This window comes from Chinchilla lanigera, unplaced genomic scaffold, assembly GCF_000276665.1.
Source record: "Chinchilla lanigera isolate Chin_1 unplaced genomic scaffold, ChiLan1.0 scaffold00029, whole genome shotgun sequence".
Lineage (NCBI taxonomy): Eukaryota > Metazoa > Chordata > Mammalia > Rodentia > Chinchillidae > Chinchilla > Chinchilla lanigera.
Genome location: NW_004955430.1, coordinates 13,474,811 through 13,500,789, shown reverse-complemented (window position 1 = coordinate 13,500,789; position 25,979 = coordinate 13,474,811). Strand labels below are relative to the sequence as shown.

The 25,979-nt window shown below is 35.1% G+C and overlaps 1 protein-coding gene across 3 annotated transcripts in view; it reads left to right on the top strand.

Annotated features, from left to right (window-relative positions):
• Znf385d (zinc finger protein 385D) overlaps positions 1-25,979 on the top strand; it is a 303,956-nt gene that overhangs the window by 194,780 nt on the left and 83,197 nt on the right. For 2 of the 3 annotated variants that reach the window (XM_005387469.2, XM_005387471.2), the window contains exon 4: positions 22,179-22,341. In XM_005387469.2, the coding sequence (XP_005387526.1) occupies positions 22,179-22,341 (163 nt within the window). Of the gene's footprint in view, positions 1-1,302; positions 1,395-22,178; positions 22,342-25,979 lie in introns of those variants that run through there. The other variant, XM_013515708.1, reaches the window with a different exon arrangement.

Genomic DNA, 25,979 nt, shown 5'->3' with positions numbered 1-25,979 from the left:
GTGGACATCCACACACAAGCCATAACAGTATTCTCCAAGTTGATCTTACTCTTCCTTCCTATTCAAATTATAATAACCCACATGAAATAGAGATTTCTTTGGAAAGATGGGAGAAGGCACTTTTGTCCCAGTTCATCCTCAGTAAATGAATATCTTCATCTCCTTCCAGTGAGCTTATTCCATTTCCTAACATTATAACATATGGGGTATCCATGGACAGTAGATGGTTTTACAGTAAACCTAGGCTTTTTTTGGCATCTTACCATCAAGTATATTATGAAGTATGAGTCCCCATTGCAGTGACTAACACAACGAGAAAAATTTGTAATTGTCAGCAAGGGTAATAGTAAAGTCAGAGAAACATTATTTCCAGAAAGATTGTTCCTGTTTATGCATCAAGATAATTTTAAGATCAAGGTCATTAGCAGTATCTAGACTTGAAGAACATACTGGGGTATTTGTTAATGATAGTAGACCTGGCCAGAGCTTCCTGTGATGATTGTGAGGGTTGCAAGATATTTCCTTGTCTCAATTGATACCTCATTCTTTTTGCCAGACTCACCTAGGTTAGTGTATAAGAAAACTTCCAGTGATGAGACAGGGTCAGAAAAGTACAGGACCTACAAATAAGTACATTTAGTAGCAATTTTGCTTTCTTTTGTACACTTTGGCTTTTGTGGAAGAATGTGCCTCATGGATCAAGAAAGTTTGTAGAATAATGTTCAAAATTAAAATATTTACAGTGTAAGTTTTCCTCTGCTATAAAAGGCCAAGCTTAAAAAAAGCCTCTGAACTGAGTAATCTCTTTCTAATGTTACTAAAGAGAACAATTGCCTCTTATTCTTTTCCTTAGTAATTCTTTGAATTGATTTGAACTTCTATACTAATTATCTTCATGAGTAACAAAATATGGACAGAGACATTTTTCTGTTGCTTTTACTCTGGCAGTTATGAAGTGAGATCTTCATTCATTGCACACAAAGCTCAGGTTTCTTCAAAAAACAAATTCCTAATAATCAAAACTAAGCATTTTCTAAAATTTCATTTCACTGTAGAGAAGAGAATCAAAGATACTGAATTACTCAATCAGTTCTTAATGTATTAGGCATTGTAGAAGACCACTGTTGTTATCATTTGGTGTAATGTCCCTCAAAACCCCATGGTGACCAGCCTATGATGATAGAAGGAGTTGGTTGATTTTTTAGGTAATAGGGCCAGTGGGAGATGCAATCTTGAAAGGGTCTCCTACCTCATTCTGTCTTGCTCTTTCTTTGCTTCTGGCTACTATGAGGGAAAGAGATCTCCTGCATCACATGTTCCTGCTATGATGTACTGTGCTACCATGGGACCAAAGCAGCATGGCCAAGCAACCATGGACTGAACTCTCTGAAACTGTGAGCTAAAATAAACATTTTCTCTCAAAATATGATTACCTTAATTATTCTTCCATAGTTCTGGAAACTTTAATTGATAATTACACCCATAGTAACATGATTCTTTATAGGCAAGATCAGTGGTAACTGTTGACATAGCTACTTCTTTGCCATCACTAAGAATTCTGAGCAAATTGTTACATTTTCATTGACATATGCTTCAGAGGATTGAGCTATATGTTGAGAAGATATCATCTGAAACTTACTCTATACATCTGCCTATGATCACAAACTTACTTATACAGAAAGGAGCATGGAGATATTTAAAACTTGAACCCTTTCTCCATGGGTCTTCAGTACCCCTCTATAAGGGTGATCACTTGAAAGAAAACAAACACAGACTGCAGGGAAATTTTTCTTCCTACATAATACTAGAGAGCATCAAGAGTGTCTTTAAACTATTGCTTTGAAAGCCATCCATCACTACAGCAGTTTTCCCATAGATTAAGGACCAGATTTGCATTCTAAATGATTTCTTCCAACAGCTGCTGTAAGATAACTTGGCTGTAAGTTAAGAGTTTGCATTTGATCAGCTGCCAATGAAGATCATAAAATTCAACTTGGCAACAGAATTTAGGAAAAGAGGTCTTTTCAGCCCAGCTGTGCTTATTCGAATTAGCAGTATGTGTAAAAAGACTACTCCAGCTTCCTACTTCTCTGGTCAGCATGGACGCGATATGCTACTGATGACAGTTAAGCTTAGTAACAGGTTTCTTTTGGTCTTTTGTTTTGTTTTGTTTTTGTGTGTAGAGTTGAACCATTTGTTGAGTATTTGGGTGGAGGTATTATATTAAACATACTATGGAAGATATCTTAAGAGTGTTAATGGAGCAATTTAATCAAACGTTTTGGTGATATCTTGATAAGTCACTAAGACCAATGATTCAGTTCTGTATGTAGTCCACAGTGCAAGTTCAGATGAGAAAGAAGTTATTTTCAGGTTATTTCTCTACATTTATGAAATTGAAAAACTAGGGGAATAGCATCAGACCTATTGTTTTTTTTTTTAAACTTCCATGAGTCTCAGATTCTAACTTCTAAAATAAAGATGAAAATACTATCACATAAGATGACTCTGAAGATTAAGAGAGATATCATAAGCAAATCAGCAGATTGACAGTAGGCATTCCAAGTTAATTTTCTTTTTTCTTTATGTTTGGTATTAACATGAAAATAGGAAAATTACCATATTCATTATCTTTCCAAAATACCAAGATAGGTGACTGTAACAAAGCTTATTAGGGGGGCTGGGGATTTAGCTCAGTGGCACAGCACCTGCCTAGCAAGCGCAAGGTCATGAGTTAAATTCCTGGTACCGGAAAAAAACCAAAAAAAAAAAAAAAAAAAGCTTATTAGGTATCCAATATTTCTTTTTTCTTCAATAATATAACTCACTGTTAATTGGGTTCTGCCAGTATGATCTATGTTTTTGGCTAATTTGTCCTTTCCAGGACAGTTTTAAACATTCATATTAACTAAATTAGTCAAAGTATAGATAGTTGATATAAATTAATTCTGGGAGGAATTTATAGCTTAGTAACTGACAGGTTGATTCTGGGTTTTCTCTTTCTTTCTTTCTAATTTTAAGCCCTAAGATTTTATATAATAAATGTGGATTTGACCTAACATTTCTTGAAAATGTTATCCAGTAAATTGCTGTTCAAGTATCAGAGAGTTGACATTTTGAATGATATAATGGATCATTATGTGAATGAACAGCTATAATTATAAATATATACATATATATGTATATATATGGCACTTGCAGATTTACCAAAGGTTTATTTCCATAGAATTAGTGGAAGATGACTGGGGTTCAAATGCTAAGTGTACCCAAAGCTCCTTAAAGAGAATTGACCTTTATTTTCAAGTTAGACAGTCAACATGGTCAAAAATATATGACAAACAAAGCCCAAGAAAAGACATTTTCCAATTGTTATGCAGTTGCTTAGTACTTGTGGCTTTCTAAGTGGGGAAAAGTTTCTTGTGTCAGCAGTTCATTCGACAGGCCAATGATGAAGTGACTTTCTCTGCTCATGTTAAACGATGAAGAGCTTATTTCCCAGTCCATTGGGAAGATTTAGAGCTGCAACCTACAGGGCGAGGGCCACCTGCTCTTTCACTCAGTGATGGTTCAGTAGCACATCAGTAATTTCAGGGTCCTGTGATTACTTGTGGCCTTCTTTGTCACTGTAGCTTTATGCATAACTCATCAATTTATGGCAGTGATTATATCCATCTTCATGGAATCCAGACTGAGACTTTGAATCACAAAATTGTTAACCCTCAGATATCTGGAGCTGCAAGAGGCATTTGCATGAACTTTTCAACAGCATAAGCAAATGATATTTTGGCCTATCAGATAATGAAGTTTTCAGGTTCTTTGCCCATATAAAATTATTTTATTTGCTACATTAATTGTGACTCTTAAGTGCAACAGTACCTAGAACAGTATCTGGCCATCAGTAAGTGCTGAATAAATTAAACATATGCTGAAATGAATTGAATGCTGTTAAGTACACATGTGAAAAAGATAAACCTAGAAGTTGCTCGATATTTTTGTTTATAGTATTTATTCAGCATAGTATTGAATAGATAACTGACATGTAAATTAAACCTTTGTACAAATGCTGTTTGCATTTATTTGAGATGTGTAATATAAATTATTTTATTTTTAAGTAATTTTTATCAGGCTTTAAGAATCCATATTAGAGCTACAACTGTGTAAAAGCCAAAATGTCCCATTTAAAAGCTTATCCTAAAATCTAATTGTCAGAAATCTTCATTTAGTTAAAGGGAATGGTGAACAGACCTACAGTTTTGCAATGTTTATTTGTTACTCTATATTATACTGCCTATATTTTCTTTTCATGAATGTCCTCCCCCACCACTGATCACATTACAATGGCCGTATGGGAAATAGTACAGGTTTGTTGTATAAGCAGTAAGAGTGTATTATGTGACAATATAGAAGTCTAAATTCTAGGGGTAATTTTTTGTCTTATAATATCACCAAGGACCCAAATACATCCCATTTTTCTTCTCTGCCACTCCAAATTTTAAACCTCCCTTCATGGGCAAAATAAAGTTACAACAATTATAGTCCTCTCAGGTAGACAGAGCACATTAAGAGAGGGAAGAACATTTTCTCCCATGGCTTTCTATTTTCTGTTTGAAATACACTTTTAAAAAGTGTTAGGCTGACACCTAATAATTTATAGTATAAATGTGATGTTTCAATTCATATTTACCTTATTTAATGGTCAAGGTAATTAGCATATCCATCACACTTAACATATACAGTTCTGTGTGGTAAAAGCATTCGAAATTCTCTCTTTTAGTTATTTTGAAATGGACCTACTATTATCATTGATTGTATTCACCTTGCTTTACACTAAAACACCAGAACCTGGTCCTCCTATTTAACTATAACATTGTTTCCCTGGACCCACCTCTTGCCCATCTTTCTTATACCATACTCTCCACAACTTCTAGAACCCACTGTTCTACTCTCAATTTCTATGAGAAACCTGTTAAGATCTCAGTAGGAACGAGATCTTGTGGTATATGTTTTTCTGTCCCACACTTATTTGACTTAGCATGCTATCTTCCAGGCCCGTCCATGCTGTTGCAATGGGAATATCTTTAGTTTTTTTATGGCTGAATAACATTCTGTTGTGCATAAGTGTACCATATTTTCTTTGTCCATTTATCTCTTGATGAACATTTAGGTTGATTGTGTATCTTGACTGTTGACAGTACAGCAGTATCCATATGACTGCCACTGTTTCTTCAACATTCTGCTTTAATGACCTTTTGGCAAACTGAAATCACATTGCACTATCAACTCATCCTCATTAGAATGGCTATTGTAAAAGAGGCCAAAAAATGAAAAATGCTTGTGAAGCTACAAAAAGGAGACAAAACATTAAAAATGCTGGTAAAGCTCTTACCTGTCTTTGTAGGAATATAAATCAATGCAGTCATTATTGAAAAGAGTCTGGAGGGTCCTCATGAAGTTGATAATAGAACTTCTGTATGACCTAACAATTCCACAATTTCATATATACTGGGTATATAGGCAGATGATATGTACTGGAGTGGTTTGAGGTGCACAGCAGTATTGAATGGAAGGTACAAATATTTTCCAAGTATCTCCTGCCCCCAATCTTGTGTATCCTCTTCTACCATCAATAGTGCAAGACCATTTTTACATTAGCACATTTCATGTACCAAAGTCAGTAATTTACTTTAACTCTAACTCTTTCTGTTATGCTTTCTAAAAATAGATTTGGACAAATTTATAATGGCATGTTTCCACCATTTCAGTAACATACAGAATGGTTTCACAGCCCTAAAAATCTTTGTGATCTACCTGTTCATCCTTGTCCCATGTAACCCTTGGCAACCTCTGATCTTTTTACCATTCCCATAGTTTTGCCTTTCCCAGAATGCCATATAGGGAGAATTATATAGTATGTAACACAGCTCCAGAGCAGATGTTTCCTCTTGTAATATGTATTTGTATTTCTTCCACATCTTTTTCTCACTTGGTGGTTCATTTATTTTTAACATAAATATTCCACTATCTGGATACTTCAGTCTATCTATTCACCTACTGAAGGACATTTTGATTGCCTCTAAGTTTTGCCAATTATGAATAAAGCTGCCATAAACACTTGAATAAAGGCTTTTACTCACACATAAGTTTTCACTTTCTTTGGGTAAATATCAAGGAGTATGATTTCTGGATTTTATACTTAATTTTGTTTAAAGTAATGCAACCTGCAATAGTTAACTGATAATGTCAGTTTGAGTAAAAAACACCCAACTACATTGGGTCAGTTTAGTTCTGGGTGTGGCTGAAAGGATTTACTGAAGACAGAAGACCCACCCTGGGTGTGAGTGGCACCAACCAATAAGCTTATCACCTGAATGGAATAAAAGGGAAACCAAGAAGGAAGGCTCACTTCCGTTTCTTTGGAAAAGCACCAGTCTTCATCTTCACCTTGGACATCATCCCTGGCTTCCAGAATTACAGCACAAACCCTCTGGGGGGATTTGCAATGGATGTTACAATGAGCTCCAGGCCTTCAACTGGATCTTTTGCATCTCTAGCACACAGACAGCCCTCTTGCACTTTTCCACACCTGACTCTGTGGGCAGCCGTTGTCAGCCTATCCTGTAAATCCTTATATACTTGTGTGTCTTGCATTAAATTTGTTTCTCTAGCAATTGGTGATTGATGCACAAGCTCTATTATGGCTGTATCATTTTGCATTCTCCTCAACAGTGAATGAGAGCTCCTCTCGTTCTGTATCCTTGGCAACAGTGAGTATTTTCAGAGTTCTGGATTCTGACCTAATAGGTGTGCAGTGGTGTCTCATTGTGTTACTTTGAATTTCCTTGATGACATTAGATGTGGTGCAGGTTTTCATCTGCTTGTTTTCCATCTGTATAATTGTTTTGATGAAATCTGTGTTGTTTTGACTCTCATTTTTAATCAGATTATTTTTTGAATGTGGAATTATATTCTTTGTGAATTTTTAATTGTATGTGTTTTGCAAATATTTTTCCCAGGATGTGGTTTGTGTTTTATTCTATGAAAAATATTTCTTATACACCATAATTTTATTAATGTTAATTTAAGTCTAGTTTATAAATCCTTTCTTTCATCCATCATTGCTTTCGTATTTGAACACTGATCAACAAACCTAAGGATATCAAGGGTTTTTTTTCCCTTCTGTTATCTTCTAGGGTATTTTACATTTAAATCTGTGATCTATCTAGAGTGCTCCCCAGGTGTGTAATTTCTATATCTAGATCCACTTTTTAAAATATGCAGGTGGAGTTTTTCTAGTACAACTTGTTGAAACAAATATTGTTTTCCTCCATTACCATTTATCTTTTCTGAAAGATCAGTTGACTGGACTTTTGTAGGTCTGCTTGTCTTATTATTTTTTCTTTGATCTCTTTGTTCTCTCACAGTAACAAACTTCTTGATTGTTATACCTTTACAGTAAGTCTTGAAGTTGGGCAGTATCAGTATGTCAACTTTGTCCTACTCCTTCAATGTAGTGTTGGCTATTCTGAATCTTTTGCCTCTTCACATAAACTGTAGAATAATTTTAATACTCACAGACTATTCGGGGGGACTTCAATTGTAACATGATTGAATATGAAGATCAATGTGGGCAGAATTTATGCCTTGACATTGTTGAGTATTCCTATCCATGAACATTGAATATTGTCATTCATGTAGTTCTTGTGTGAATCTTTCATTCTGTTTGGCAGTTCTCATCATCTGCAACACCTCTGTAAATTGTTTCCTCCGCACTTTTCCCAGAGTTGACTATCATCTCCTCTCATCTTTTTTTATTTTAGTTGGAGCTACAGCTGGGAGGAGTACCTTTAATCCTCTAGGCTCTATATAGAGGACTAAGAATTCTTAACTTCTTTAGAACAAAGTACCCAGAAATTTGCTTTGGTCCTGCTGAGAATCTCTTGTAAGTGATTAGACATTCTTTATAGCTCTTCTTAGACCTGTCATTCTAAAATTACTAATATTTTCTCCTTCCATTAGTTTAGCTTATATCTGATTAGTGGCAAAAGGTTGAAGCCCTCAAAGGGCAAGATTCTGGCAATAGAGTAGAAAAAACAGGTATTCTTTCCACAAAAAAAGATCTAATGAGATAGTCTAGAATAGAAACTTCAAGATTTTTCACAGTCAGTGCTGGAGACATACATTTTGCTTCTCTAGCTTGATCCTCACCAAATGAAAAAGAACATTTCATATTTTAATTTTACAAATGAAGAAACTGGGGTTTGGATAATAAGCAATTTGCTTAAGGTCATATTGCCCATGAGTAGGATTTAAATTCAGGATCAATATATCTAAACTTAGTTTCATTTTGCTCTACCTGGAATAAAACAATGGCTAATGAGCATCTTGTAGACTGGAGGATATAATTGTTTGCATTGTGTTTTGTTTAAAGACTTATACCTTCCTTGTTTACATTTGTTTACCTAGTCAAGGCAACATTTCTTATCTCCTTCAGTTGAAGATAGGAAAAATACCCACATGAATTTTTACCATGAGATTTAAGATCCAGAGGTAAAATTCATGTAAAAATGAGAAAGAATCACATTATCATATGTGTGTCTCCTGAAAGTATTTGTTTAAAAAGTTGAAGTGAACTTTGTAAAAAAGTTTCTAATTTTCTTAGGAGAACAAATGGGCAGGTAAGGTGAAAAAACAGGAAAGTTATAGACTTGAATGGGCTACTGAAATTAAAGTAGTATTATATTGACATCTGGGGGAGTTTTCACCAATAATTTGCTGGCTTCTGTAGGAAGTAGCAGAGTTTTTTGACTTATTCTGAAAGTCTGTTCATGTCCTTTATCTTTTTTAGCTTGGCTCGAGACCATTTATATAGGTTTAGAGAATAATACTAAGTAGATGGATTCATTCAATGTAATTTGAACTGCTATACAAATCAGTCAAAAGATGTATAATGACCCCTAATGAACTATGTGCATCAGTTACTTTTTCTCATTACTGAGGGAAGATATCCTCTACCCTATGTTAAAAGAGGAAAAAGGTTTATTGTAGATCACAGTTTGTAAAGGTTTCAGTTCATAGTTGGCTGGCTCCAAGACAGGGTGGCATAGCAGAGGGGCATCACAAAGGAGAAAGAGTTCATGGCAGGCAGAAGGCAGCAAAGTAGCAGATAAGCAACACCAAAAACATCATGCCTCTTTTTGTCCCTTTTAGTCTATCCAGGCTATCCACCCTTGAGGCAGGTAGCATTCACCCAGGGTAGAGCAACCTTAATCCTAGCATTGTACCATGTAAATCCCAACATCACGTCCTTAATCCCAGCGTCACATACTCTATATCCAGCCACCTCAAAAAAGTTCCACCTATGACCATGTGAAGCTTTGAGAGGACATTAGATGTAAGACATAACACTACATACTTATATTTTTTTGTTCTTGTAATATACCAAATACAGTATTCTCAATCCATTGTCCTATCTCTTGTAAGTGACAATTCAGGAATCTAGATTTTTATTTTTGTTTGTTTTCAGATACAGAAGTTTTGTCAAACTGATCTGGAAATCCTAGGCTACAATGGTACTTTCATGTGAGCCTCCCAAGTACCAAGACAGAAGCAAACATCATGCTAGACTCATGTTGTTATTTTAACACTTTTAATGTGTGACATTCAAGATTGTGATGCTTTTCTACATCAAGTAGGCAACAAGGGAAAGAGCCAGAACATGCTTCAAAATGCTTAATGAATCAGTCCTGGACATGTTGCAGATTCCTTCCACTGAAACTAAATCGTATAGCCACTTAAAAAAAAGTGTAGTCTGGCTATTTACCAAGGAAGAAGAGGGAACGAATTTATTCTATATCCCCATGACATTGTGCTCCAGAAATTAGAATGCTATAGAAAATCTGTTTATTTTCTGGCATAAAAGAAGAAACTGAGATATATGCTCTATGAAAAAAGCACTTATTTTTAAATCATCTCTTTCTTTTTTGGATCTGTTTTCATTTTGCAACAAATCTCTACTGATGTATGAAAAATTCACATATTTGGAGATAGGAAGACCTGCTTTCATATCTTGCACTGTGTCTTACACTTTGTAGACCTCAGGCAAGTTGCTTTTACATTGTGAACCTCAGTTTTTTTTCATCTTAAAAAAAATAATAAAATACAATTTTAAAGGAAACTATGAATTTTATAAAGTTATTTTTAAAACTCATACAACATATTAGCAAATATTTAAAAGTTAATATTATCATTATTTAAGGCACTCTTATGTTCTTTGGCCCTCAGCTAAAAAATCTGTAGAAAGAATTTATACCAATCCTGTTAACACTTAACATAGCTGTAACAAATAGGCTGTAAAATCCAGAGGCTTAGAGAACCTAGAAATTCATGCACTTCCATTTTTCTGTATGTTGTGCACTGAGCACCTACTTATCAGCAATTCTGCTTTATGTTTGTATATATACAAAAATATTATATATATGTATATATGGCAACCATCATCAGCATGTGAGCCAAAAAAAGACAAGCTTGGGCAAATGGAGAAATTTTGAAGATCTACTGATAGATAAATGCAATAATTTTTCCTGTCTATTTTTAAAAACTAATGTAAAATCAGAATTCAACGAGTAGATATTGAATACCTTTGATTCACCTCCTCAAGGGAAAAAATCTCGGAACAAAGGATTAATACATTAATAATGGATGATTAATTCTTAGATCACTTTCTACTTTTTTTCAGTTTTGAATTTCTACTATTTTCTGTACCATGTATTTTATAAAAGAATTTAAGGTAATATAAACAACTCATTAATATTAATATTATTATAACTGTAAACTTATTTTAGTGCTTTTAGAAATGTTAGATTCAAATGCAGGTGAATTTATAGACACTGACTAACTTGTAGTATGGCAATGCATATTAGTAGAAGTAAGTAAGGTAAAAGTGCTCAATTCAGAAAGACAGTTGAGCGTGAATGAAGTTTGCTTCTGTTGGCCTCTTCAGCTAGCAATTCCATGACCATGCAGACACCAAAGGAAACTTTTCATTTATTCCAAATCTTTCTAAAATTTATCATTCATATCGATGAGTTAGCATTAAGTTGTCCTTGTTCTCTTTCATAATCACCGATATGTAGGTTGTAAAGTCCACTGAACACTTCTGTCCTCCCCTTTTGTCTGACATAACAGCAAGAGTTAATATTGATAAGCTTTGCTTTCCAGAAGCTCTTGTCACTCTTGGCTTTCATGATACAGATTCTTTAGCTTTTTATTCTCCGTTGCTACAACTTCGTCTCCCTTCCTGACTCTACTTCTGCAACAACCTAATGGTATGTTGGAATGTCCTAGGCCAGAAATCTTTGTTAACTATCTAAGTATTTCAATAAACAGATATAAAAACAAATAGTCTTCAACTCAAAGGAATGACACTACTAGTTTAGGTGCTAAGAAATGGGAAAGCAAAGAGCAGAGGACACTGTGAATCCCTTCTGCTTAGAAGTTTGATTTTTAATACCACTCCTGCAAAGATGAATACAGCCACAAATAATCAACTTCAAAGAATAAGGGCTCTATGACTTGCTAGTAAAAACCAAATTTTGGAATAATTTTATTAACTTCATGCTTGATTTTTCTTAGCCTCATGCATCTTGAATTACTGAATCATTCTTGAAGCTCTTTTGTTGTTTTAACACATTAAATTAGCTCATTACACCTGAATATGTAGTGGAAAATAGCATCTGTTTACACTGTAATAATATAAAAATTACTTAACAGTAACAGAATAAAGAGCAATTTGCAAAAGCTAATCATATTTGTGTACTTGTCTGCAAAAAGTAAATTGTTAATATATGCCCAAGGGGGAAAATCATTTGCTAGTTTCAGCAGTGGAAGTAGTGATATCAACAAGCATCATTTAGAGAATTTCTGTTTGGAGACAGGAATGTCCCAACTTGTCATGTAAATATGGATGTTTATTTTATTAATGTATTTTGATCATGATAAATTCAAGGTGTTTTGAGATTCAGATATCATGAAAATCAGATGTCCTATAAATTTCTTAATATTTACAAAGTGAAAATTTTCAATACACTAATTCTTCTTGGAGAAAATTTTAATTTTTCATTGCTAATCACAAATAGTATTGGAAAAACATATCATATTCAGTCCTTGTTTTAATGCTCTTGTCCCAGAGCATTTAATGCACTTTTAACAAATTAATTTAGAACTTGAAAATTAACATTTAAAAATATCAAATAAATATGAATAAAATTCTTAGTTTTATTGTTCTCACAAAGTTCAGAACCAGTTTGTTTCATTTCTTCACATGAAAAAGCCTGAGGGTCCTTGAACTTTGTAGTTGTGAGATCCCCTGGACTCCAACAATGCAACCTCAAAATACGGTGGCAAGGTGTGCTGAATCTTTACATCTGAAGAAAAGGAGCTCAGAAGTAAAATCCTTCTGATCTTTTCCTGCCCCCTTTTCTCCTACTTCTTTTTCCCCGCAAGGTAAACCATAGAAATTTGAGTTCTTCTTTCCCAAGGAAGGTCATGGAAATTGGAGGAGAGTCATAGAAATTCTGTCTACCAACGGGAGCCATAAAAGCTAGAAATGATTCTCCCACACTCCCCTTCTGCTCTGTGTAAGAGCCGATCTATCTTTTCTGATATGTAAGATCCTCATTCCAGAAGGGATTGACCCCATATAGAGAACAAAGGAATGCTGCACAGACAGGCTGAAATCAGGAAAAAAATCTGAACATTCAGGCTTTGTTGAGTTTCCCATTCAGACTATTATCATTAGGTCCTACCTTTTTTGTCAGTCATGCTACTTACATGACTATCCTTTCTTCATCCTCTCAGACCCATTAAAATGGACACTTTTCCCTGGATCTTTGGGTATACATTCTGAAGGCTCCCATATTCTGTAAACACCTTTGTTAAATAAATCTTGTATTCTTTTCTTCAATATACATCTTTTGGTATAAGAATATTAACTGTGACCCATACAATGGGTGAGGTATCCAACCTTTCCTCCCTGACAAGACTTTTAAAAGTTATATTTTAAAAAAATTTAAATATGAATTACTGAGCAGACCTTGCTTTTTGCTCATAGCAGACCGAAACAGATGGAATACTGAAAAATAAAATTAGATGGTGTTATATATGTTTTCTCCTATGTTTATTAGGAGAGAACAAACTTTATAAGCATTTAGTCTTTAAATCTCCTTTTTCTAGATGACAGAATGAAACCTATTCAACTAGCACAGCCTTACTTCAGACATGTTAATAATATTCATTAGGATATTGCTCTCTTCTACATTGAGTCAGCCTTGATTAGTACTCCCTTCCTGTCTTCCTGCTTTGACCTGCCCTTTAATAAGGTTCCCATAAAAGGCTAATTCCACCCACAGCAGTTTTAACTCGAACAACATTCCTCCCAGGCTTTGAGAACACTTCACATTTGCCTTACATAGTTGGACTTTATCAATCCTCATTCTGCTTCTGTAATGATAGAGTTTTTATCATTATGAATTTAACTTCTAGAGACCAAATGATGAGGTATAATCTTCTATATAGCTCTAAGAGGCATGTGTTCTTTCTAGGTAACTTTGGTGTGCAGAGGGAAAGGATTCCTTGTGTGGTTGAAATAGAAAGATTTTAAATACTTTAGGACTTTTTTAAAAATCTAAGTGATTAAGCATAATTTAGCTTAGTAAAGAATTTGTAAATATGTTATCCTACATACTGTCAGTTGGACTCCTAATTCATTCATTCAAGTGTTGCAGCTGACCAAGAATTGTGTGTTAGTGTTTAAACAGCAGCAAAAAAAAAATCTTTAATTTGTCTTACAAATGACATTTCTTGGTGACTTCATTACCATCTGTTGCTGATTAATTCTTCAATTTAGCTGTAGCTTAGACTTCATCTATAATCTTCAGACCGCATACTATAATTATCTCTGGCCCCCGGTAACTGTTCAGTGAATCCTTTGTGACTAAATAAACAGCTAGAAAAATAGAATATGAGTGAATGCTACCTAAAAGAAGTCAGGTTTTTGAGGTAATTTATGGTCTTGTTCTCCATTTTGTTTCAGTATACCTAAAGTGCTTCAAAAAACTGTTAATGGTGTTTAACAAAGACAAAGCAACTGGCTTAAATATAAACTGTTGTTTTGTAGACCCAATGGGTCTCATTTATTACTGCCCATTTTTGAGGTGATCTTTAGGACAAGGTTAGTGAGGTAATAAATTGAACAATTTTTAGGTTTGTTAATTACAGATTAGTAATTGTATAAAACCATCAGGAAGCCCTTTCTTAATTTCCTGAGAACTAGGTAATTTAGACCTTTCCCTAAAAGCTTTTCTTCAATAAATATAGAGCATATTCAATTATATAGACTTGAGGGAAGCAAATAGGTTAATGATGCCATAATTGTTTCTCTGTATTTTTAGAGCCAAACATATTTCATTTTGAGAGTTTATAAATGATAGTAATAACAAAGTAACTTTTTTGAGGCACTGAAAATTTCTGTGTATTTAAAAGAATTGAGTGTTTTAAATAACCCTTAAAATGTAAAGTCATCATTAGAATTATTCACTGTGTTTCCTGAATTCAAAAAACCCATTTACTATCTATTAAAAAATGTAAAAAGTGAAACAATCTGCGTATTCTTTCTTTCCTACATCGCATGCAAAGAGAGGTCCCATAAATAGCACAATTTGTGGTTGATGATAAGCTTCCTCCCAGAGAAAAAATAATAGTTTGTGTTTGTGCCAGATGCTTTTCCTGCATTAAGTGCCATAAAAATCCCCTGAAGAGTGTTCAGCAGATAGGGCGAAATGCCAAAGGATGGCAGAGAATTAAGTTGAACCCTGTTCACACACAAAATCTATTGAGACACCATATGCATATTTCCATTTAAAAATCAGAATATGAAATTAATTCCAGGTGCATCTAATAGGCAACTATTTAGAGATATATATTACAGTCCAGACAGAATGATGTGTATTATCAGGTCTTCTCTCCATGGTGAGATTTGCTTTCTATCAGCATAAATAGATGTTTAACCCTTCTATAACAGTGATACTAAGTTTTCTAATGCAAAAGCATCCAAGAATAGAAATGGTACCAGGTGATATAAGTCCTACAGGCAGAAGGAACTAGTCATACAAGGGCTTCACAATAACTTCTTTTTGTGGGATTTTTTAAGTCTGGTGCCTTAGACCACTTGGCCATCCTGACACTCTGCGGCATATTTTAAGACAATAAAAGGGAGGGCTCTTGCTTATTTATCTACCGAGAAGGTAATTGTACCTGCTAGAGAACACACCTCATGACTGGTGGGGACAAGGGGCATGTTGGCTAGAGGACAAAGCTAGGGATTAACTATAGGAAGCAGACCTGTCATTTGAGGATATAAACATTTTTCTCGGCTACTAATACCAGCATCTATGACAACTTTACCTTCAGACACAATTAGATTCAACGTTTGTAATTCCTCCCTAGACCTTACAAATGGTATGTGACAGTCAGACCCTCAGTGAGGTGCTAAGCTATGGGCACTATGAGGGGATTTTGTGCACTGGTTGAGTAGTTAGACAAAGTGGATTTTCTGCTTCTTCTCAGTTCCATGAAAACCTAAAATTATGCTTGTATTGCTGGAGTTATGACTCATATGAGGATTCTGGCATACAATCCAAAAAGACAGGGCAAATTCAGCCAGTCAGTGTAACTTATACCTGGACTAGGCCTTGTGTTGCAGGTCCTGGCATCTGTAATTGTACCATGTCCATCCATCAGGGCGCCATTGCTAGTGTTCAAGGAACAGTTATTTGGGTGGCCATGTACCAAATAAATGGTTTAACTCCTAACAGAAACAAGGTAGAAATTTTTCAAACTAACTTTGTCACTCTAGAGCTTTCTACTTTATTATTCACATAAGATACTAGAAAAAATTACATACTTAAGTTCATGAATTACAAAGTATATAGATAAGAATCTTCATAAAAATAAGTGGGCCCATCTAGACTATTTTTCCAAACTATATAAGTACTTAATGACAATGTATTTTCTTTGTTCATAAAAGTTAGTTGTCTATTGTTTGTGTAGATTGTGATGTGCCCCTACCTTTTAGGTTACTTAGAAACATTTTTTTCTCCATGAGTACTGGTTGTACATAAAAATCACTTTTCTGATATTATTTTTCTTACTGTTTATTTCTGTACTGAAAAGCACAGAAGACAGAAACACATTTAAAGTAAAGTATTAATCACTTGATTTAGCAGAGTATCCTTAATGGAATCACTTTTTTTTTACTTTGGAACACAATGCAAGTAAATTTTCATTTTTATTCTTACTATAGTCTGCTAGGGGCTGGGAATTTAGTTCAGCAGCACAGTGCCTGCCTGACAAGTGTAAGGTCATGAGTTCGATTCCTGGCACCAGAAAAAAACAACTAACCAAACAAACAACAACAAGAAAATATATAAAATATATATAGTCTGCTACTTATATTTTAACTAGGCAATCATGAGATAAAAAACATTGTTAAATATTCTATATGGGTCATTTAATTAAGAAATAAAGTGTACATATCATATTTTCTCTGCCATATAAAATTTGCATTCATAGGGAAAGGAAAATTTAGAACAATGAGGTATTCTATCTTAATTTTTTTCTTCATATATTTTATAAAATGGAGTGTCAGAGAAATTTTCTTGATTTTCCAATGTAGCTTTGTTTGTCTACTGTCCAATGGCTTCTCTCACTAAAAGAAGGAAATACAAAAAGAAAGAGCCTAAACAGACTAGCATTAGGTCATTTTATGGTAAATAAAACAGTGGGTTTGATACTTCTTTGTTACAGTGAAGTTGTAAATGTTGTGACACAGGGCTTATTTTCTACTTATTATTGGTATCATTACCTTTATCATCATCATCATCATCATCATCATCATAGAGCTCAGGGTTTCTGTAGCCCTTGGAAATTGGATCATAGCAAATCATTCATAGGAGTGAAAGTAATGAAGTCAAAGTTTATGCTGTAACAGTAATTATGGTAGAGAGAAAATGCAGAAACAAAAGAAAAATTAGAACTTAACAGTCACTCGGATGTAGTTTTAGAATGGTAAGGTTATTTTTAAGGCTTATTTACTCTTTTGAATTCAACCTTCTTGAATAGAAGTTTTGCAGTTAAATATATATCTGAAGTATTTGTATTTGATTTTAGGGCTTGCTTTAATGAAAGCCACTTGTGATCCTTTCTCTTGGCCAATACATGTGGCACACATTTAGACACATAAATGTTTAATATTTAAATGATTATATATTATTCTTTAAAAACTAGGATTCATTATATGGGAGAGTAAGATGCTTTCTCTTTCTATTCTCTTATGGTTTGATAATGATTTGAGTCTGTGAAATAAATTAGCAGTGGACAGACTACTATGAGAAAAGCATACAAATTTGATATAGGCGTGACAGTTACGCAAAGTAGGAGACCCAAAAAGTGCCAGGTAGTTGAAGGTTAGACAGCTTCCTCAGCGAAAGGAATAGGGGGCTAAGGTTTCTTGGAGGAGCTGGGCACTGTTGTAGGTAAGTAGGAGGAAGAAAAGAAGACAAAGACTTGCCTATATTCTGACCAGCTTTCTCAGTTCTCAGCCCTCCGAAGAATAGGTGAAGGTAAGCTAGACTCGAGTCTCTCATGCTAGACATCACTCTTAGTCTCCATTCCTTTGAGGTCCTAAGAGTTAATGATGGGTCCATGGTACCCCAAGGAGGGGGTTATAACAATTGCATTGTGCTGCACGAACTGCCCTTAGGTAAGGGAAATGGGGGAAAAGGCCCTCCTTGTTCTTTGGGTGGGAAGTAAAGACAAAGATAAAGGACAAGATATAGGAGGGCAGAGCCTTTAGTTCTGAAACTGTTTCTGTAATATAAAGTATTTAGCAAGTCAGTATACCGTGCTTTGGGGCATTGCTTTCTGACATCCCATAGTCATCTATTCCAGAAATGACCATGTGTGGAGAAAATGAATATTTCTGAAAGTTTAACATGCATCACAATCACCTGAAAAGCTCACGACACACTCATTTCTCAGTTTCATCCCCATGGTTTCTGATTTGGAAAATCTGGAATTGTCATCGAGTATTTGCATTTTAACAAACTCCCAAACCAGCACTAAGATGCTTATGCTGCTGTTTTGGGAGTCCACACCTTGAGGATCAGTGCTTCATAAAATTTTGAGATACCAAATCCCATGAGCATACTAATGTTCATTTATTTATAAAAATTTAATATGTAATAAAATTGCATGATATCACAAAGCTACAAGGACCACCTTGTTCTTTTTTGAAATCACATGTGTTCATGAAAATTAACTGATTATAGTAAACATTATGTATGCTTACATAAAATCTAGTATTAAAAAGGCATAGCAAGTTGCATTAGTTATATAATGTGGTGAGCAAAAGTATATGATTCTGCTGTTGATGGTAGGAAAGACACATGAATTTTAAATCCCTAGTGAATTTTATAAATATTAATAATTTTTATAGGTACTTTTCACGTAAACAAGAAAGTCAGTGTGTGTGTGTGTGTTTGTATCAAAATGATAAAACCCTTCTTTCAAATGTTAAACATTTCCAAATCCATTTTATCTACTTTGGAATTTCAGTTGCATTTAAACAAGCCATTTTGAAAGAGTAAAGACAAGATTTGATGATTGAAAAGTCCCACTGGCTACTGATAACTAGAATGTGGCACTAATTTCTAAGATGGCACTGCTCTGTTTTATAGGAGTGGGTTGTCTATCTTTAATGTCAGTACTTGCCTCTGAGATGACACTTGTTAACTTCATGACGGCTTGTGTTCTTCCAAGCTCATTGCAGTGATTTTATATACAGTGCCCTCAGACGCTATGTATTACTTAAACTTCAGTTGATAAACACAATTGTTAGTTTTTTGTTCATTTCTATGTGTGCTATCTTTCTATTTTAGTTTTAAAGTACAGCTTCTGATATTAGCATGTTCAGTTATATAGCCTTAAGGTCATTCCTATGAAAAAGTGACCATTTGCTTGTGGCTTTATGGTTCCCAGGTTTCTGACTCAAACACTAACACATATCAGAAATAGCCTCAGAGAAAACAAAGTATCTGGTATCTTGGGTGACCATATGAAACCTCTGTGCCCAAAGGAAAAGCGAGGAGGTCCAAAGAAATATCTCTGGCCAGCTGCTGCCTTTTAGAAATATTTCGGCAGGATTCCCACTTAGGCTTCAGGTTTGTCAGTAGCCCCAGAGAGACTAGATATGGGCAAACAATATATCTAGCCCCATTGAGAGTACCAAAAAGGTAAGGAGATCTGGGTGGGTTTTCTATCTCACAAGGAACATACCTTTATGAAAGACATTCCAGTCAAGTAGACCTATGAGTCATGTGGTCGTTATACACAGATTAGAATAATTTGTACTAGGATAACCCAAGAACAGTCCAGAAATTCTGTAATCATAAAAAGACAAAAATAAATTCTAGAAGGATTATCTGTTTAAATTAGATTTTAAAATCTAAAATCAAAAAAGACAAAAATAAAGAAATTCTAGAAGGATTATCTGTTTAAATTAGATTTTAAATTTGTACACCCATCTCAATACACCCTCACTATTGCAATCACATTAGTCTCCTCTGGCACAATCACCTCACTGTATTTCATGCCCCCTAAACCCTACATGTCCTGTTTTCTCTATAGCACTTTGAACCTTTGCATCATTTCATTTTTCCTTCAAATTTGGGGGATCCTTAGTTACCTTTTTATTATAAATCAGATAATTCTTAATTAAAATAATCACAAGGGTGCTTTGAGACTATCACTTAATAAACAACTGAATATTAGTATGCATTTATATGGATTTTGGAGGGTTAAGGTGTCAGGTGTCTGAATTGGAAGTCCTGCAGCTACTAGTGGTTATGTCATCCCCTTATACTGTGACCCTCTGAGCCAATTCTTTGCTGAAGAGGATTGGTGTAACGATACTTGTGCAGAGAGGGGTTTTGTTTCTCTGTGGAATTTAATTGTTTATCTGTTGAATCTTTTTTGGAGTAAGTTTCTTAATTTAAAAAGTAATGATATCTACTTGGCCTATAGTATGGTAATACAAAGTCTAACCTAATTTGAAATACCACTGAGAAAGTACCTGTACTAGAAACCCTTTAAATGTATAGTATTTGGGAGGTATAAGTGAAGATATCACTGTTAATCAAAACAGTCTGTTTTAAATTTTTTTTATTTTTAAAGATAAAGAATGAAAACATATTAACAAATAAACAGACATAAATAAAACAACACCCAAACAATAGAAGCAATGCAGAGTTTCAGACAAGGTGATAGAAAATTAACAATAGATATTGTATTACACATTTTAAAAACCCAGTCTTTTAATATATATTATAAACTCATTCACCTTCATTATGAGAGGACAATGTATTAGCAGGGAGAAGGAAGGAACTTTATTTTAGGGTAAACCATGTAGCCAGCTGCCTAGAGAAAATAATCAACTGTGTTGAATATAGTACATTGTTCTAAAAACATATGGTCAAATGATTTGACTTATTGAAAAGGAAAATGAGGCAGGAAAAAAAAAGTTACACAGCTCTGTCCATCTGTTTCTACATAGAATCAAACTGATCCAATCACTGGTTTCTTAATTAACTACAGCATGTCTTAACTTCCTGCTATGGCTCATACTATGTCTTTGAGTGTTACATGTTGGAAAACTTGTAACTGATGCATGAGTGTGCTTTCTGTTCAAACTGTTTTTAATATATAATTTCTTTGTCCAGTGCTCTTTCAATAAGGGTACCTAGTCCTTTGAGGAAATCTTGTCAGAATGATGCAAGTGAGGGTGCAGCCTATTTCTTTATTAAAAGATACTATACTACAACACCCTGCTTACTGCAGTTGCTATAAGGAAGAGAACAGTGTGATTACTATTTTTTTTTTCAAATTGAAACATTGAATTTTAATAAGCAATGACAAGTAATGGGTAATCTAACAGAAATAGTCTTCTATTGAGATTTTTTTCCTGTGAGATGATATTTTAAAAGGCTTTGACCTTAAAAACCTTCTGATGGAAGAATCTCCCTGTCTGCCACCCCACCCCACCACCCCATGCTACAAAAGCTTTATATTCTGAATAAATATTGATTAGTACATATTTGTTTAAAGATGATTTTGTATATCAGTGAATGTGTCTCTCTAGTACATGCCCTCAAAATAGTGTTAAGAAAATACAAATTTGGAAATATATATCATTATTCACGACATAGCAAAAAGAATTTCATTAACCCCATTAGGTAGTTAAAGGATACTGGACCCTCCTGAGTATGGACTATAACATGAATGAGCTGTGTTGAGGGAATGATATTACCTTGAATTTCTCATGGTCTCCTTGGTAGAAAGCAAGGAGAAAGAAGGAATCAGAAATTGCCGAGCTTCTGTGTGTCTCCATTTGGACTCGGGCACTGCATTTGCTTTTGAGCTCTCAGGCTTCAATCTCAGTCTCCAGGGTGCCCACTTCTCTTGTTATGCGTGAACTTTTCTCGTAGACACCTGTTGGGGGCTGTGTTAATAAAGCACATTGTAGGGCTGGGGATTTAGCTCAGCGGCAAAACCGCCTGCCTGGCAAGCGCAAGGTCATGAGTTCGGTTCCCGGTACCGGAGAAAAACCAAAAAAAAAAATAAAATAAAATAAAAAAATAAAAAGCACATTGTAGAAAGGGGGAAACACTTTTTCTGAACCAAAAAAATAAGAGCTACCTTTTTGTTGCGCTCTTGTTAATGTTTGGGAGCCCAGCATCTTCAATGGCAGAACAAAGACAATGCTGGTGTAAATTCTTAGGGTTTTTTTGCCCCCTACTCCACCCAAAATAAATGTTGGTGTGTTAGTATTTGGCCACGTGTTACTTAAGAGACAGGGTAGAATATTTCTCCCCTTTGTCCAAATGCTTTAGAACTTGATTCGCATAGCCTTCCAGCATCATTCTAAATAGAAACTTACTGTTTAGCCACAACCAGCATTAGCTTGAATGGTACCTGTTATTGAAAGGAAGTCTGTATTTGCAGCAATACAGAGAATGCCAGTTTAGAAATGAGCCTGATTGCATGGTTCATTTTGTTCTCCTTTGTAGAGCCAGGCTGCGGCCCACTACAAAGGCACGAAACATGCCAAGAAGCTCAAAGCATTGGAAGCCATGAAAAATAAGCAGAAATCTGTAACTGCCAAGGACAGCGCAAAGACTGCCTTCACCTCCATCACTACCAATACCATCAATACCAGCTCTGACAAAACAGGTTAAGCGATGATCTTTGTTGTTTTCCTCATGGTTGTTGTTCTGGGGTTGCCTCTCTTGTCTAACCCCGTGTCCGTTTAATTATGTGTCTGCCACATTGATTCATGCTTGAACCATCTTTCTGTATAATGGTAAATGTTTCCTCTCATTTTTCCAATACCTTTGAAGTAATCCCTAGTTATATGCCAGATTTTGCATTTTGAAAGAATCCTGTGGCTCTTCAAAGGAACGCAGTGGTAATAAAAGCACTGGAAGCCTTGTATCCTATAGCCTTGTTGAGAGGTGAACTTTTCCGGTGTGTATCCTTAGCCTGTAACTTCACAGATGACTTGATTTACCTGTGGGTGCACAGCACAGTAGGCCAAATGAATCAAGAAGGCCCCAGGAAGAGCATTATCGCTGACAGACTTTATTCTCATAAATTCCGAGCAGTGCATTGTTTTACCTAGTAGCTGTGTGATTCTGGGTTTATTATGGCTGGGTAACCTTCCCTCTGCATATACAGGTAAGTGTTATTGATACTAATTAATCTTTTTAACAGTCTTCACACTGAAATAATGGCCTCTGATTGGCCTCGTGGGACAGCTTTTGCAAACGACCAGCTTATTATTAGCCAGTGGGGTTTTCCTATGTTGGCGTTTTAAAATATAAAACTACTGGTCTGGGCAGCAGATGTAGCTCAATGGCACAAGCACCTGCCTGGAAAGCACAAGGTCCTGAGTTTGACTCCTGGTACCAAAGAAACCACTGGTCCTCAGATTTTTACTTTAATGGGAGTTTTATGCAATTGATGGATAGATCTTTAATCTAGATCAAAAGAGCTAGTACAGGTTGATTGACTTCCATTTTATACAAGTGATAACAGTGAGGAAAGGAAGGATTTCATCCTACTGATGGTAATGTCTTAACTAGAAGATAATCTTTGAGTCATGACTGATGAAAATAAAGAATACCGAACAGTGAACAAGTAGAACAGAAGAGAAAGGCTGTGTTACACATGATAGCAATCACTGGGGGTGTATAAGCTCCTCCAAGAATCTGAGGTGATGCTTATTCCTGTGTGGATCTGAAAGGGATAATGGTACAGTTCCACGGCACATACATTGTCTGTTCTTTACCTGAATGTCACTGATAAATGCATCAAGCCCCTCCCTGAGGACCCTGTGTCCTACATAAAGCTGAACACGTCTGTCATCTTTGTTCCCTCACACCTGGTCTGATACGTTGTAGAACCTGAGTAAAATATCTGCTGAATGACTAAATATTCTTTGACACTATGCTCCTTTGATATTTCCAAGTTTGTGCCACTACATTCCAAAAGCCAGGGATAGTTATCTTACTCATTACTTTGGTATATAGAACAGGAGGTGAAGTATGCCATTTTATTAGTTTAGATATGAAAGGCTGCATGAAAAGCATTTGTCTTTTCTAAATTGAAGACTCATTGCTTCATTTTCAGGGAATGAGAGGTAGTACAGGAGGTGAGAGTAATCTCTGCTTCCAGATTATGGCACACAGATGATGCCCTTCCCAGCCACTCTTGCCATAAAGAAATGCAAGTAGCTTTTTAATGACAAGAAAATAGAGAGAAGATAGAAGAAAAAAATGAATTTGATTTGAAGGGTGAGAGGATCATTTTTGCTTGCTCTGAATATTTGTACTCCTAGACTATTTTTTAAAAATCACAATGGCTATTTAGGTTATTTGGACTCCTTTTTAAAGTTCAAAAAGCCTTGTTTTACAGATGCACATCATCTAAAAGTAGGTATGTGCGCGCAGTTAGAGCTGTAAGCTTGGGTCAGGCAATTACGCATGTGCGTTATCTGTATTAGGGAAGTGTGTTGTGAATACAGACCTACATCCTTCAGTTTAAAGACTAGAATGTGAATAGTCATGGTCATCGAGGTTTTGTACTTTGAGACAAATGGGAATAAAGTTTGGATTGGGCTGTGGAACAGAATTACATAAAATAAATATGCCAAATTTACAACAGTGATAAAATAATCTGAATGTAGAGAAAAACCAGAAGAGCAGAAGGGATAGTAAAGTCTATAAAGTTATTATAGATATCCTAAAGCACAAGGAGGAAAGCGACAAGTGTTTTCCTAATTCATGGAGGCCAATACCCAGGAAAAAAGTCATAAAGGATGAGGAAAGAAGGATTCCAGCACATTCACCAGGTATTTCAAGCCAAATTCTATCCTTGAACTTGAAATTCCACAGAATTCTCTATGCAACCCAAGAAAGCTACATCCATTTCTTCTTTTCTTTCCCATTATATCATATAAAACTGAGGCATCTGAGCTGACAAATATGTGTTTTCTTAAAACAACTTGTCCTTTTTACTACTGATTGCTTCCACATGCTGATCAGAAGTAAAATACTGATAACAAAATAAATCTCTCATTTTCTAGAACAAACACTTGGCAGAAAAAGATGGGGATAAGACTCTCAAATCAAAGATCAGGCATTTGTTAGTAGTAAAACATAATTCTTCTGCTTAAGGCATGGAAGTGTTTTGATTTATGAACTTATCCACTTATAAAAGATACACATTAAATTATAATACTGACTTTACTAAATCATCTCAATAAAATAACCCAATTATATGAGATAAATCTATTCAAAGTATATGAAAAATCAACTGAAAAGAGATTGGTGAATTTATGCAGAGAAAACTTTACAGCAATAAAAGAAAAATTTATAGGCAAAAATAATACTCAAAAATATATTAAACATATATAAAATGGTTACTATTTATTAAAGAATATTTCATAGAGCTAGCATTTCCAAAAGTAGCCAGAATACTTGTCTAAGGAAGTGAGTTTTTTTCTTTAAATGCAAGTTTCTCATGCTGAAAAAGTGATAGGAAAAATAAATTATACTCAAAGTAACAGCAAGATCAACTAATCTGTTTATTATTTTCTTTGATGAAATGACAAATTCAGAATTATCTGATTAAATTCTATGTAGCTCTGACTTGTGATCGTTCTTTACTCCCGATTTTTGAGGAATTACGTTCATTCCCATGTTTATCAGTCAGAGTAGGCAAATTTATACCACAACATTAAACAACTTCCAAAGCCACATTGCCTTTGTAACAACTAAGTACCCTTCACTCTCCTTCCTTATCTGAAGTTTTTATTTCCATGATCTTAACACCTGGCTCAGGCTATGGAAGCAGCTACCAGCTGTACATTGCTGATTACATGACAGAGGGGAAAAGATGGTCATAACTCTGTGAGTGCTTAAAGCTAATTTTTTGTGACATCCCCTCACTTTTCATTGGAAAGTGGCATGGCCAACCCTAACCACAGTGGAAAAATTTCCCCACAAGAGGGCAAACAGAGATGGTACTGGCAAGCCATAATATAACATCCCACTGTAGCTTCAGCTCACCCGTGCTTAGATGTCTCGGCTTTCTCTAGGCCTGTCTTTCTCCAAAGTGCAGACATCTTTTCGTAGCCTATTGTTCAGGTACTTAGGTTGCCAACACCAATATTTAATGGGTTAAAAAAATAGTCCTCATCTTCACCATTGCCCCCACCTTTCTTCCCCTACTATGCCTCCAAGTATTTTGTGCTACAGTTTGGGGACTTGAAAGTGGCGAGTTGCCTGCCTCTTCTTTTTCTGTCAGTC